The 16,189-nt window shown below is 41.6% G+C and overlaps 1 protein-coding gene across 1 annotated transcript in view; it reads left to right on the top strand.

Moving 5' to 3' along the window:
• The window catches only part of LOC311239294 (uncharacterized protein), a gene marked incomplete at its 5' end in the record, with an annotated part of 36,297 nt that extends 31,411 nt beyond the window's left edge, over positions 1 to 4,886 (top strand). The window contains 4 exons of the mRNA XM_084327601.1: positions 1,051 to 1,260; positions 1,608 to 1,696; positions 1,849 to 1,874; positions 4,732 to 4,886. Coding sequence (XP_084183727.1) covers positions 1,051 to 1,260; positions 1,608 to 1,696; positions 1,849 to 1,874; positions 4,732 to 4,760 — 354 coding nt within the window. The 3' untranslated portion in view covers positions 4,761 to 4,886. The remainder of the gene's footprint in view (positions 1 to 1,050; positions 1,261 to 1,607; positions 1,697 to 1,848; positions 1,875 to 4,731) is intronic.
• Between the last annotated feature and the right edge of the window lie 11,303 nt (positions 4,887 to 16,189).

The following is a 16,189-nucleotide window of genomic DNA, read 5'->3' as shown; positions in this document are numbered from 1 at the left end:
AGAAATGATTATCTAATCCAGTTTTCACAATTTGAGAAGCATCTATCTGTGGGCCAGAAATGCAGAGGAACATTGCTTTGATTTGTGATATGATGCACAGATCGTATTTACTGTTGGATCATTGGTGTTGGGGAAATCATGGATATTCAGTTTTGAGCCTGGTAGCAGCCTGATATCTGATCTCATTGTTATTGACACATCCCTAGCTATTTGCACATGCTGGCATGGACTCTGCACAGACTGTTGCAAAGAATACATTTGTGATATGACACATGCCCTCTAGTGGTAGCTCTTAGAAATGCATGGTGCCACACTAAAACAAATGGTAAATGAACTGCATTTTATATAGCGTTTTTATCCAAAGTGCTTTTGGCCAGGTCTTGCTCGAAAAAGAGATATTTGATCTCAAGCGACTACCTGGTAAAATAAAATAAGTGTCTTGCTCAAGGACACTTTGACGCGCTGCCGGGAGGAGCCAGAATCAAACCTTCTGATTACCAGATGACTGCTCTACCTCCTGAGCCACTGTTGCACGTGTTTGATGTGGTTAGACATCCCATGATTGGCGGAAGTAAAGGGATGCACGATTAATAAAAAATAAAAAAACGATTCATAGACCTATGCAATCTCATTTCTAAATTATGACTATAAAAAATAATTACTTCGAAAATATTTTTTTTAACTTTTTACTTAACTTTTTTAAATGATGACAAAAAATTAGAATCGTGAGAGAATCGTGATCTCAATTCTTAAGAGAGAAAAATCATGATTCACATTTTAGCAAGAATCATGCAGCCCTAGCATCAATCGTAAGAAATCATAATAGGTTATGAAGGTATGCATCTTTTGCCTCCTACCTACTAGCCTCCCAGGTTGAGAACGACTCCTCGCTTTAGACCGTGCTTTTTACTAAAGACCTTGTCCTTCAGACTAGCTGTAGGGCAGTGCTGTCTCTAGTTACTATATTCACAAACTGTCCTCAGTTATAGGGATCTTCTTCTCCCTCCTTTCCTCTCGCTCTATTCTTGTCTCTGTCTCTCTCTCTCTCAGGCTGTGATCAGCGGTCAGCAGCAGTCCAGGTGGCTGCGCTCCTTCCTCCAGGCCAGCCGCAGGATGGTGAACGTGTACCTGGAGGACAACGGCCAGCTGGACCAGGTCTACTACTACCTGCAGGGGCTGTACAACACGGCGCCCGCCACCGCGCCCTCCCTGGCCACGGTGGACCACATCCGCTTCGTCCTGGAGGTGCTGCTGCCCGAGGTGAACTCTATGGTTTTTTAATAAACGTATTTTATTTATTTTTTTATTGAAATCGCCGTTGGTTGTGTGATAGTAAAGGGTTAACCTTCTGTCGTGTGACAGTGAAAGGGTTAACCGACGTATTTTTTTTAATTGAAATCGCAGTCGGTTGTGTGATAGTAAAGGGTTAACCTTCTGTCGTGTGACAGTGAAAGGGTTAACCGGCTGTTGTGTGGCAGTGAAAGGGTTAACCGTTTTGGTAGTGCGACAGTGAAAGGGTTAACGACCGATGGAGAGAGAACCGTTGCTTACAGTACATGCCGTCATTACTCTCGTCAGTGTGGTGAGAGTTGCTCGTTGTCTTGCAGGCCGTTATCTACGCCATAGCTGGAGTGGACGCGTTGTCTATAAAAAAGGCAGAGGAAAAGTACCTGAAAGGTCCGCCTATAAGCAAAAGGTAAGTTCGTTCTGAGTGGACCTCTCTTCTGCTGAGTGATGTTGATTGTAGGTCTTATTTAGGGTGTGTCCTATTCAGCTCATTGAGTCTCCTAGATGTTAAATGAACCCTGTGTTCCAGAATATTGATGTTGGATTTGTGTTTTATTGCAGAGAAAGAAGAGATTTTGACAAATTGAGTAAGTACACGATTTATTTACTATTTGAAGTTACACTATTTTTACTTTTATCATGATTGTGGTGATGATCATTATGCTTATTACTGTTCTGTATTATTATTGCCATTGTTCAGGCACTTCAAAATGGTAGGGCCAAGAATTTGGCTATTTTGGACTTAAATTTAAATGTGGGGGGGGGGGGGGGGGGGCTTCATGGGAGAATCATTCAAAATAGAGAATCATTCAAAATAGAGTACCTGATCTAACAAGCCAGTATGGTATTTCTTGACCAGTATCGGCACATTCTAAATGTGGAATTCTATCACTCTGACTCTACATGAAGGCTATTCCAAAACATGACATTATGATGATGGTTATTTGTTTATTAATTATGGACGTAATAAATAAAAAAAGAATTGACGGATCATGATAACAATTTGCTTGCTGTCAAATGTCAGTATAAAACTCTGCACTCAAAATAGTCTTCCTTCTACTTACTTGTAATGCTTAGTTCACTTTGCAGGCTTTGTTTTTTACAATATAAAATATATAAACCAATCAACGTATGTGTGCAACATTCTGGACAGCAGTCTTAGTGAAAATGTAGTCTGTTTAATCATGAGTTTGGTCCATGTGAAACCAACAGTGTTGTCGTCCTCATAAAGAGTGCTCGTCTTCTACAAGGTAAAGAGAGGTTCCCCCAAAAAAGTCACAAATTAGACAATCAAGTATTTTGTCCTGGTCCAGATTGGCACAAGCACAGTCCAGTAGGAATGTAGAACAGCTTATGATTGGCACAACGCACAGTCCAGTAGGAATGTAGAAGAGCCTATGATTGGCACAACGCACAGTCCAGTAGGAATGTAGAAGAGCCTATGATTGGCACAACGCACAGTCCAGTAGGAATGTAGAACAGCTTATGATTGGCACAAGCACAGTCCAGTAGGAATGTAGAACAGCCTATGACTCCTTCAGAGAGTTGATGTAGGCACAGAGTATGAGGGCGGGCCCCAGTTTGAGGCTCATGGTGCTGACAAGGTGGTCCTCTGTGAGTAAGAGCAAAGCCTGTCCATCGATCTCCTGGGAGCGGAACTCCTCCGCTACCTGCTCACACCCTGGAGAGAGAGAGAGAGAGAATACTTTTTCAGTTATTTGTCAAATTAAAGTGAACTTTTTTCATATGGATGCCTCACACTCATACCAACCAAATTCTTCTCATTTTGAACAGTACAAAGTTAATAATTTACAATAATTTCTGTTATCTGGCTAAATTTGTAATTCTGGGTCTAGAAGTTGATCCAGGGTCCCTTATGTCTGTGCACTGTAGCAATGCATTTATGAAAGAAAGCTTATTACTGTATTCTGATGTATGTTGTCACAACTTCATCTCACCATATTGTATTTACTTAAAGGGATAGGTCTGCATTTATTTTTAACCATATAGCCATGTTTCTTATTTACCGATGTTGATTGATATAGAGTAATTTCTCCTCATACAGTTGGCTAGTTAGCCACTAGCCAATGCAAAGTCTGTACATGCTGACTGAAATCTCCTTTGTGTGCACTCTGGAGCTCAACTCCATTGACCTTGCATTGGTTTGACCAAAAAAAAACACTAACCTTCTTACCGTCTTATACTATCATGTAGGGGTGGACTGTATGGTCTAAAATTTATATCACGGTATAATTTGAAGCATAGACGGTAACGGTATATATCACGGTATCAGTGTTTCCGTTAGAATAATTTTTTTTGCCTGATAGGCAGGCTATATAAAGAATGACATCCTCAAGGCATGTAGATTTATAATATTTTAACTTAAAACTAGGCTACTTTTGCGTATAAAGTCATTATATTCCAAATAAAATAAGTCCCGAGTCCGTGCTGCTCCCATTGCAAACAGCCGGGCTGGATGCTGGATTTTGCTAGAAGCATATGTAGCTGCAGAGCCGCAGAGCCAGCGGCGCTTTCAGGTCTGGTCACAGCTTTCAGCCGTTGGGTGGGGGGGCGCTGTTGAGCGGACCTGACCTGAAAGCGCCGCTGGCTCTGCGGCTCTGCAGCTGCATGCTATTCGCAAATCCACTGCTGCCGCCGTCCTCCCGCTGCAGCCGTCGTTATCATAACACTACATGCATATCATAATGTTTACAGCAAACTGTAGTTGATCACCAGGTATGTTTTATTAACGTAGAATAATTCATATAAGAAAAACGATAGGGACATCTCTTACCTTTCTCCACTGGTTAAAAATACCAGGAACTGAAATTGAAACTTGCTGTGCGCTGCTGTGATATGCGTTTATTATGAAATGACAATTGCGTGTTGACACGCCCACTGCGCGAAGCCTCCTAAATAACTTTTTCCAGTTTGCACATATCTATTATCTATGACTAATTCTATCTATTTTTAGGGGCAAATGCGATTGAAATAGTCGCGCTGTGGTTACATGACGTCATTGCTATTTTAGAGCTACTCTACCGGTTACACGGTATAGTCAAAATCCATACCGTAGAGCAAATTAATACTGTTTATACCGTCCACCCCTACTATCATGCACTCTTCCTACTATACTAAATATGTCTCTACTCTCTACTACTATGCACTCAACACTGCAGCACCCAAGTTTCAGCACTGTTCGATGAACATTGTTACTCAGCTGTAAGAGTTGTACCCTTCCTGCTGACCTGTTGTACAGAACTTGTAAGTCGCCTTGGATAAAAAGCATCAGCTAATGACAAAATGTAATTTGTTTGTGGCTAACTAGCCACAGCTAGTATGAAGAACAGCATGGATTGTGCTGAGGAAGGATTCGACCGAACATCATTGGTAAGTTAGGAATAGGGTTTCCAACCTAATGTGGTCATTTGTCTGTTGTTTCAGTGACATTACCTCGTAGAGAGTTGATGTAGGAGTAGACTTGCTCCACACTCCACTGCGATGGATTGGGGAGGTCTCCCTTCTCCCCGTCAGAGCTGCTGTGTGTTTCAGTCACCCTCTGCTCCTCCTCCTCGCCCTCCCTCTCTCGCCTCCGGAGCCGTGTGATCATGGGGACATGGGGTTCGTCGTCCTCCTCCAACTCCTCCCCGCCCCTCAGTGAGCCTCTCTGGTTCTCCTCCTGGACCGATGAAGAAAAAGAACACTCGTGTGAGACGTCTGGTATCATGTGTAAATGAGGGCTTGTTTACCTTGTGATCGACTGAAGCCTAACGGACTCGCATCGCTCCTTGTCTGAATGGTTCAGTTAAGATTCAAAGTAGTACAGTGCAGCCCGGTAAGTTGTTGGACAACGTTTTTTTTTTGGGTCACTTGAAATGTATTTATTTTTTTAAAAAGAAAGTTGTTTTTTCCCAATGAAGGTAACATTAAATTAATCAGAAATACACTCTATACATTGTTAATGTGGTAAATGACTATTCTAACTGCAAACGTTTGGTTTTTAATGTAATATCTACATAGGTGTATAGAGGCCCATTTCCAGCAACCATCACTCCAGTGTTGGTACATTGTGTTTGCTAATCGCGTTAGAAAGCTAATGGATGATTAGAAAAACCTTAAACCCTTGTGCAATTACGTTAGCACAGCTGAAAACGGGTTTGCTGGTTAGATAATCTATAAAACTGCCCTTCCTTTGAGCTAGTTGAGTATCTGGAGCATCACATTTGTGGGTTCGATTATACTCTCAAAATGGCCAGAAAAAGAGGACTTTCATATGAAACTCGACACGACAGTCTATTCTTGTTATTAGAAATGAAGGCTATCCCATGTGAGAAATTGCCAAGAAACTGAACATTTCCTACAACTGTGTACTACTCCTTTCAGAGAACAGCACAAACGGGCTCTAATCAGTAGAAAGAGAAGTGGGAGGCCCCAGTGCACAACTAAGCAAGAAGACAAATACATAGTTTTTAGTTTGAGAAATAGACTCCTCACAGGTCCTGAACTGGCAGCTTCATTAACCTCTAACGCCCGTACAGTCCGGGGCCGGACCGCAAATGACATTGCGTCATAAATCAAGCTCTGCAGACTGTCTTGACATAATTATCGTTCTTTCCCCCCAAACGTATTCAAGAATAAACATAACCATGTCAGAACAGCAGTTATAATGTATATTTTCATCAATACGTTTGTTTACCATACCAATAGGTTAACGTGTTATTAGTGAGATTTTAGTTGAATGATGGAAAATGTAGTAATTTTGAGAAGAGGACATCCAGAGCTTTCAATTTTTCAAAACGACACTTCCCAAAGGCCTCTAGCTATCGGCAAGCAAATTACTTCCTGATAATTTATTTTTTTATTTTTTTTATTATTATTACTCTGGATTATATACCACAAAACTGAACTTCATTGGCATATATTGGGAGTGCAGTTAGTTTGTCTACCCTATTTTGATCATTTAGCAACCATACGATTTGAAATCGGTTTCAAAATGGCAGAGCTCTGGCAAGAATAAGAAACCTACTTACATACAGTAGATTTCATTCTGTTCTTATGCACGCCTGGTGATACTAAATCCAAATTGAACTCGGCCATTTGAAAGATAAGATTTGGCCCAATCCATAAATGTGCGAATTGGCTATAATAAAGTAATTTATAGGCTTGCTTGCTATTCTATAATACTATTTCAAATAGCATTGGTCCGGATGGGAGAATTCAGTACTGTATCTACAAAACCTTCTGTTTAATCATCTTCCCTTTATTCATTTCCTTAGATGTCTTGTACACGTGATCTCAAGAAGGTACTGAATGAGTTCATTGGCAGTTTTTCATGTCTGGTCATTTTTAGCATGGTGTTATTCACTGTCAAAGATGCAAAGAAAAATCATTCATATTCTCCTTTGTTTCATCACAATTTAAGCAAGCCTAGTAATAGACACAATATTTCTGACACTGGGAATACATTCACTGATGTCCATAGATGTCCCTAGATACCAAGAACATGCAAATGGACCTTGTAGAAGTGGAGCAATATTCTATTTACATACCGGTATGTATTTTAGGCGGATTTTCTGAAAATAGGGCTCCGGGCTTAACACATTGGGTGCCAGGCCAGCAACGAGAAATCTCGTTGTTGGCCGCTATGCGTTGAGTGCCAATGATGAGAAATCGCTATTTAATCGTTATTTCTTTTATTAGCGATATCCATAACATTTTCATCCATCCAGCCTCACGTTATCATTGGGACTGTCTGAGCTCGAAAATGGCAAATACCGCCCCCTATCGTCTCCCGGATGGTATTGCACCCATTGGAATGGACTCAATGGAAATGCATGGGGGGAAAAAAACTCCGGATTCCACATTTTACTACTCAGGCATGTAACCTGAGACTATTACATTCATTGAGGGGACTGGAAACAGCGTGGATTATGTGTTTCTGTATTAGACATAGTTCGCAAATATCCCCGTCCGCTCATTGACTAAAGCGCTGGCACTCAAGCGATAAATAGCGCACCCCCTGCTGGCAATCAAAGTGTTAAGAGGTTAAATTGTACCCGCAAAACGCCAGTGTCAACGTCTACAGTGAAGAGGCGACTAGCATCCCAAAGAAAAAGCCATATCTGAGACTGGCCAATAAAAGGAAAAGATTAATATGGGCAAAAGAACAGACATTGGACAGAGGAAGATTGGAAAAAAAGTGTTATGGACAGACAAATCGAAGTTTGAGGTGTTTGGATCACAAGAACATTTGTGAGATGCAGAACAAGTGAAAAGATGCTGGAAGAGTGCCTGACGCCTGTGATGGTCTGGGGCTGCTTTGGTGCTGGTAAAGTGGGAGATTTGTACAAGATAAAAGGGATTTTGAACAAGGAAGGTATCACTAGATTTTGCAACACCATGCCTGTGGACAGTGCTTGGTTGGAGCCAATTTCCTCCTACAACAGGACAATGACCCAAAGCACACCTCCAAATTATGCAAGAACTATTTAGGGAAGAAGCAGGCAGCTGGTGTTCTGTCTGTAATGGAGTGGCCAGCGCAGTCACCAGATCTCAACCCCATTGAGCTGTTGTGGGAGCAGCTTGACCGTATGGTACGCAAGAAGTTCCCATCAAGCCAATCCAATTTGTGGGAGGTGCTTCAGGAAGCGTGGGGTGAAATCTCTTCAGATTCCCTCAACAAATGAACAGCTAGAATGCCAAAGGTCTGCAATGCTGTAATTGCTGCAAAGGGAGCATTCTTTAACGAAAGCAAAGTTTGAAGGAAAAAACCTTTTCTAACCTTGTCAATGTCTTGACTATATTTTCTATTAATTTTCCAAACAAATTTGATAAATAAGTGAGTTTTCATGGAAACACGAAATTGTCTGACCCCAAACTTTTGAACAGTAGTGTATATATTTGTTAATCCTCAATGAATTCTACAAAGAGCCAAAAGCAGTAGACTTGTACACCATGTACAATACACAGTACTCTCCTAGTGTACCTGATGCAACTCTTCACATTCAAAATAAAAATGTCCCTTTTGTATCAGTTATTGTATATCGGTTATTGTAGATACAATTCTAATAAAAGGTAAAACATGGGGGGGGAAAGATCTACATGTTTTCTTAAATTCATAGTTGGATTAAGGAAAATGTACATAAAAACGAAGATTTTGTATCTGCACGTCACACAAGCTATAAGAATAAAGGCTATCGTGGACTTGCCAGTTGTGATTGGAGGATCAAGACTAAAGAGGGCGGGTTTGAGATGGGGCCATTATGTACTGCAAACAAAGCCTTTTTCCGATTTAAGATTCTATTTCATAAGCATAAAATATGTAATTTTCCCTATTTCCTTTTCTTAAATTGTAAACTAAATGCTGCATTATAGTAACATGTTGTAACCTAATCATCAAATGAAACTATGTTTAGCTGAGACACTCGGGGTCGTTTTATTTTATTAAACTTATCTGAGGAGCCTCGTATTGTGAGTTTCTTAAGTTGAGATGCTGCATCACATCTCTCAGCCAGAGTTCAGCTCGGTGGGGGAGGATATTTCCAGTGAAGCAGCTTAAAAAAATACTAGGGCTTTCAGTTTATCGCGTTAATTAGATTAATTAATTACACAGCAGATTATCGCGTTATGAAAATTAACTCAAAATGAATTACAAAAAATTCAAATCTTTTTTAATTTTAATTTTTTTATCTCATTCAAGAACGTAGAATACACATTTACAGACTTTTTTTATATGGTCCATTTGCATGTTCTTGGTATCTGATTCTAGGGACATCTATGGATCTCAGGGAATGTATTCCCAGTGTCAGAAATACTGTGTCTGTTACTAGGCTTGAGTAAATTGTAATGAACCAAATGAGAATATCAATTACATTTCTTTTCTTTGACTGAATAACACTATGCTCAAATTGACCAGACCTGAAAAATCTAAGCAAATTAATAGATGGAAGATGATTAAACGGAAGGTTTTGTAGATACAGTACTGAATTCTGCCATCTGGACACATGCAATTTGAAATATGATTATAGAATATCGGGCATAAAATGGTTATGAGATTAATTAATTACAAATCCTGTAATTAAAAAAAAATCGCCTGACAGCACTAAAAAATACACAATATAGAAATGAGTAATGCGGATAAACAAAGTTAGGTTATATTGTGTTATGCAGTGTTGTATTGTATTTACTGCCGTCAAGCGACTCAAGGTTTTTCTTTTTGTACTATAAGTAAAAGTACATTATATAATGTATTATACTAAATTATGTTATATCAAGTCAAATTAATGGAAGAACAAATGTAAATGTAAGGGGGTAGGGATCAATTGGCTTAGCTTCCATCTACATGTCAACTAACTTAAGTACATTGCTCTTGACTTTTTGTTTATAATTTCTTTTTCATTATGATTGTTCTGTTTGACGGAGCTTGATATTGTGATTGGAGGAATGTGGAGAATACATGTTACAAAATAAACGTTTTCATTCATTCCACCGTTATTAATCTGCTCTTCACCATTTTGTTCCACTCACTAGCTTGGCAGTTATTTGCCCTTATTGTTCCCTGGTTTATTTGTTTCTGGCTGGAATCTGTTTGGTCCGCGTCTATTCTTCTTTTACCAACGGATTTCCAGTTCCGGGTTCGCGTTCTGCGATCTGATTGGCCACTGACGTACGCTAGTTCTGCCCCCCGGTAAGTTATCTACGCCAGTGCCAACTCTGCGGTAAACAGCTGTTTCCGTGTTTCCGCCTATGACTTTAAATTAGGGATGCTCGATATTGGCTTTTTTACCTATACCGATATTGTCCAACTCTTAATTTCCGATACCGATATATGCAGGGTTTCCCCCACACAACATTATGCATACTTTTGACAATAAATAAAGTCAGAATTTGTTCTTACTTGCTTGTCTGGGTAAATAAAGGTTATAGAAATGTAAAAAAAAATTAAACTGATATGATATCACATTTGAATGCCTATCGGCCGATAATATCGGTAGGCCGATAATATCGGACATCCCTACTTTAAATGCTTTGTCTAATAAACTAGATTAAATATAGCCTATAGCACAGATTTTTACAGCCTAATCTAAAACAGATTTTTTTACACATTGGTTCAAACATGATCACGGACGCGTGACAACCCTAACATGTCATGTTGTGTCACAACAGAATGAGTAGGCGAGTGTTAGGCCTACAGAAAGTGTAATCTATTGATTGACTTGCATGACTTAGTCAATTCGGTAGAAGAGTGGTGGGCGAGATTATGCATGACCAGCCTGTGATCTAAAGAGCATATTACCTACAAATAGAATGCTCATGCGGTTTTTAGGCTATTCTTATGCCATGCTCACTCCGGCGTTAGAAGGTAGCCTAATAACTGGCATGTTTCAACACCAGTCGTCTGATGTCGCTGCCGTTCGCGCAATAATGAGGTCGTGTTTTGAACATTTGAGCAGGCTGCAGGCTGTTAGTAGAGTTGTGTGGAATCACGTTAATAGAGAGAGATGAAAACAATACGTTATTTCGATTGATATGAATTGGATAATGCAGGCGCGAGCAGGTGAACCCGGAACTGGAAATCCGTTGGTAAAAGAACAAGACGCGTTTGGTCCCTGCCACCTTAATGCCTTTCACAGCTTCACTCCATTTATTAATTGGCCTAAGCCCTAAGGGTTCAATAAATCAAGAGGAGAGGGGAAATTGGGCAGCCCCGTCTTGGTCCTCTCTTCAAAACAAAACATCCAGAAAGTTCCTCGTCACTTTCACACCTCTTTGGTCCGCTTTAAAATAGGGATGTTCGATATTGGCATTTTTTTTTTACCGATATTGTCCAACTCTTAATTTCCGATACCGATATCAACCGATACCGATATGCAGGGTTTCCCCCCCCAAAAAACGGAATAATTTTAGGTAATTACCATTACATATCTCTTGTCGTGGAATTAACACAACATTATGCATACTTTTGACAATAAATAAAAGATGTTCTTGCTTGCCTGGGTAAATAAAGGTTAAAAAGATTTTTTTTAAACAGATACCGATAATTTCCGACATTACATTTTAATGCCAATATCGGTAGGCCGATAATATCAGACATCCCTACTTTAAAATCTATAACAAACTGATTAAACAAACACCTTGCATGCATGATTCAGGTCACAGTAGTCTAGACAGTGCCGCATAATTAAATACGGACAGTGAATTGGAAAACCTATTGTATTTCATAACATTTGTGCACATTCTTTTGTACATTTTATTTCAAACCTTTATCTAAACTCTAAAGGCAACTGAGGTTTCCCTAATTTACAGTCACGTCGGGTGTACATACAGAAAATATATAATCTCTTATCTTGTGATGCAGCTGGATTCGGGAGATCATAAGATTCTGTATAACAAACCACCTGGCACATCAGATTATATTATCTCCCGTTTACCAAAACGTTTTTGATTAAGTTGTAGTGACATGAATGAAATCGGGCTTTGTATGTGTTGCCAGATTAAATTGAGTCTTATACACTACATTTAATAATTCCTGCACATCCTGGGTTGTAAACGTACATCTACAAAAATGAAAGAAATATTCCTGAAAAATGTAAGCCCCTTTTTCACAGCCCACTAATGTCGGCAGGTATGGGATGGGATTCAAAACGATGTCCAATAAAAGGCTGACCCGTGCGATCACATGGCTTTGTTTAGAAGGTTTGGTGTGCGGCTCGACAATGTGCAGTGTGAATGCCAACTGTGGGGTGGTGCAGTCTGACCTGTCTGAGGAGGAGTTTTCTGGACGGTGGTCGACCCCTCCTGCCCACGGGTCTGTGGGCCCCGCGGCCCTGTGCTCTGTCTGCCCGCAACATGCTGAGACGCTTGGTGCAGCTCACATTGAACCTGATCAGAGGGGAGGGGGGAGATTTGTTCTTCACATTTGACCCACTCACTCACATTCACACACCGACAGCAGAGGCAACCATTCAAGCTGCCAGTTAGGGGTAACGCGTCTTGCTCAAGGACACTTCGACACGCTGCCCGGGAGGAGAGGGAATCGAACCCGGGAACCTCTGGATTACCAGACGACTGCTCTCCCTCCTGATCCACTGTCGCCCCACTGATCTTGGAGCGGCAGGGTAGCTTGGTGGTTGGAGAGACTGACCGGGAAGGTGACACGTTCGATCCCCCCGTGACACCCAATGTACCCATGATCCCGACTGGAAGTGTCCTTGAGAAATGCTCCCTTCCTGCTCCAGGGGTGCCGTAAAATGGCAGACTCTGTGCTTCTGACCCATCAGGTGAAATAGTGTGTCCTTGCCCCCCAAGGGGATTATAAAAGCACTACAAATAAAAACCTTCATCAAACCACAATAAAAACCTTTGATTTGATTTGAAATCTTTATTTGGAACATGTAAATTAAACAAAATAAATAAACAAAATCAAAACATAACTCAATTTACATGTTTGAAAAGGAGTAGGAAGAAGTATACTTATTTAATCCTACCCCTTTTCCACTACTCAAATGAGTGTACTATTTTAAAACATTAAAAAAATCTATGCAAAACAAAAAAACAAACTATATATGTAAAACATGAAAGAAAAAAAAGAAAAATGTAAACACCCGTGAATATCAAGTCCCTTCCTCATCCCTGTACCTCGTGAACATCATTTCCTTATACATCAGTTTGAATTGTCTCATGTTTGGACATATGAATATGTTTGTGTGATAACCTGCAATGTGAACTATCCTTATGGCCCTTTTTTGGAGTATAAAAAGTGGTTGTAGTGTAGAATTATAAGTGTTTCCCCAGACTTCAGCACAGTAATTTAAATATGGTAAAACTAGTGAACAGTAGAGAATGTAGAGTGATTTTCTATCCAGAATGTGCTTTACTTTACTCATGACTGAAATGCTTCTTGACCGTTGTCTTATGTCCTATCGTGATTGTTTATCATGACATTGACCAATAAATTATGCGAGTGTAATCTAGAAATGTGATACCAATCATCCAGTCCTGAATGAGGACAGTTGGCAGAGTATTTGCCAGTGGAGCAGTCCACTGATAGACAACATCTGGAGCTCCAAAGCCCCCATGCCTTTGATGGCATCGTGGGCAGAGGAAGGGCACCTGGGAGTGATTAGACATGTAAAGGTTCTCTTAGCGACACAAGTGATACTTTATGGGATCCAGATGTTGTTTTCCAGGAAAAACACTTATTGTGCATGAAGATAAATAAATACATAAAATAAACATAAGTGTGTGTTTTGTAACAAGCAATGGAACTATAAAGCATTGCATGTAATTCAAGGGAAGGGTCAGGGGTCAAACTTGGACAGTCAATGAAAATTTTTTCTTTTCTTTTTTCTCAAAGATTGACTGCACAGGTCAAAGTAAAGGTTTTACTCATTGGTGTAAATTATTGCAGTGCCTGTTTGGAATGTGTGCCTGTTCATAAAGGGCTGATTGCTTGGCTACCAGTATTGCCGCTTGCAGCGTTGTCGGGCATGCCCGTTTGGAGTGTGTGGCCATTTGGAATGGATTGATTGGCCCTCGGAAGTGCTTCTTGCAGCGTTGTGGAGACCCGTGGTATGACTGCTTGCAGCATTGTGGAGACCCGTGGTATACTGCTTGCAGCATTGTGGAGACCCGTGGTATGACTGCTTGCAGCGTTGTGGAGACCCGTGGTATGACTGCTTGCAGCGTTGTGGAGACCCGTGGTCTGACTGCTTGCAGCGTTGTGGAGACCCGTGGTATGACTGCTTGCAGCGTTGTGGAGACCCGTGGTATGACTGCTTGCAGCATTGTGGAGACCCGTGGTATGACTGCTTGCAGCGTTGTGGAGACCCGTGGTATGACTGCTTGCAGCGTTGTGGAGACCCGTGGTATGACTGCTTGCAGCGTTGTGGAGACCCGTGGTATGACTGCTTGCAGCGTTGTGGAGACCCGTGGTATGACTGCTTGCAGCGTTGTGGAGACCCGTGGTATGACTGCTTGACCCGTGGTATGGCTGCTTGACCCGTGGTATGGCTGCTTGACCCGTGGTATGGCTGCTTGACCCGTGGTATGGCTGCTTGACCCGTGGTATGGCTGCTTGACCTGTGGTATGGCTGCTTGACCCGTGGTATGGCTGCTTGACCTGTGGTATGGCTGCTTGACCCGTGGAATGGCTGCTTGACCTGTGGTATGGCTGCTCGTAGCGTTCAAGAACACTGCACTCCCCTGGGTCCTCAGCAATACAACCACCAAGTGTGAAGTTCGAGATATGTGTAAAAGTTGTTGTAGTGTCACTGTCAACACTACCCCATATCATCCTCAGACTGATGCTTTCAGAGGTTAAACCAAACCATCATCAAACGGCTGAGCCACAGAGTGTCATTGCCTATGTTCTCCATGTGGGGGAGAAACTGGAGAAAATGGCTGCACTGGCTCAGCAGAATGTGATGGAGGAACCAAAAGTTTTTCCCTACTCAGTTGTAGTGGAGTGAGGGGGCAGCATGCTTTCAAGGACCTCTAGGATGCGCCGAGTAAGAACTCTGTTCTGTGTAGTCCTGACTTGACTATCCTAAGACTAAAGACTTCCTGTTGCCGTCCAACCTCACTGTAGTGGGAAAATAGGGACGTAAATCGATGATGATGTTGCAAACTGGTGCCTCAGAGCGAGGTTTGAGAGCTGTGCTTTTGCAGGGAGAGTCCAATGATCGTCACACCAGTGGCTTACATCAGCAGGAAGTTGTTCCCAGGGGAGACTCGTTATTCCACTGTGGAGGGAGAATGCCTGGCAGCGGAATGGGCCCTGGACACCCTCTGGTATTCCCTTCTAGGAAGAGAGTTCATCCTGGAAACCGACGGAAGGGATGAAAGATGCTGACGGCCGCATCACCTGCTGGTAGGTACCCGGCGGTGCAGCCGTATCACCTCACCGTCCAGCACATTCCAGGAAGAGGCAACGCCACAGACGACTTTTTAATCACACTCTCACGGTGTGATACCAGAAGGAGGAGGAGAGTGTGTGGCGGTTGCAACTACCAGCCAACCAGGCATCAAGAAGGTGATATTTTCCCACTTCCTTTGTTAACACCAAGGAAACTATAAAAGAAGGAAGGGTCATCATGTCACCGTGTAGAGCGTGAACACACATTGGTTTCAAGTGTGGAAACTTTCAGTTTTTACGCCATTTGCTATTTTTACAACAGGCTTCAATAGAACTGGCACCAAAGTCCGACACCAAGCAGAGCATAGAGCGTGTTCTGACGTGATGACCCATCCTTCTTTTATAGTGTCCTTGGTTAACACCAGGATACAAGACGACAAACACTTTTCTAGGCCCACTTTATTTTTCTGGATTGGGTGAAAAACAATCGAGTTAGATTCAGTCAGATGTTAATATGAAGTGCTATATAAACAACTTCCCTGTCAGTGTCTTGTAGCCAAACATCCTCCTGGCAAACTGGCAAAGACTTGAGCTGCTGCATCACACCAGCCTAAGTAGATGGGGCCGGGTGATCGGACTGTGCCATTCTGCTACAGCCAGAGGGGTGTTCTCAGGAGCTGCTTCATCTACGCCACACCTTTTTAAAAAGGGGAGGAATGTCTTCTCTCCCCTGCCATTTACTATGGATTGGCCAGCATAGAAGAGATAGAGGAAGTGTCTCTTGGTCAGAGGAGCTCACGGTTACTTTAACCATGTTTTGTTCTGTTTAGTTTATCTATATTTAGACGCTAGTGCAGTTCTGCAGAATTTATATGCAGTTATACTTTCCCCCCCACTTTTGCTAGATTTTATTACCCATCTTAAATTGTGTAAATACTTGGGTGAATAAAACACTTTTCCACCTTCACCTGCTCTCCCAGTTGTATTCTTACCCTGGTCCTTCACACAAGTGTAGACTACCATCATCGATAGCCACGTGTGCTGTAT

Source organism: Notolepis coatsorum (assembly GCF_963971535.1).
Source record: "Notolepis coatsorum genome assembly, chromosome: 13".
Classification (NCBI taxonomy): domain Eukaryota; kingdom Metazoa; phylum Chordata; class Actinopteri; order Aulopiformes; family Paralepididae; genus Notolepis; species Notolepis coatsorum.
The sequence above is the reverse complement of the archived record's forward strand: the minus strand, read 5'-3'. Positions and strand labels throughout refer to the sequence as shown.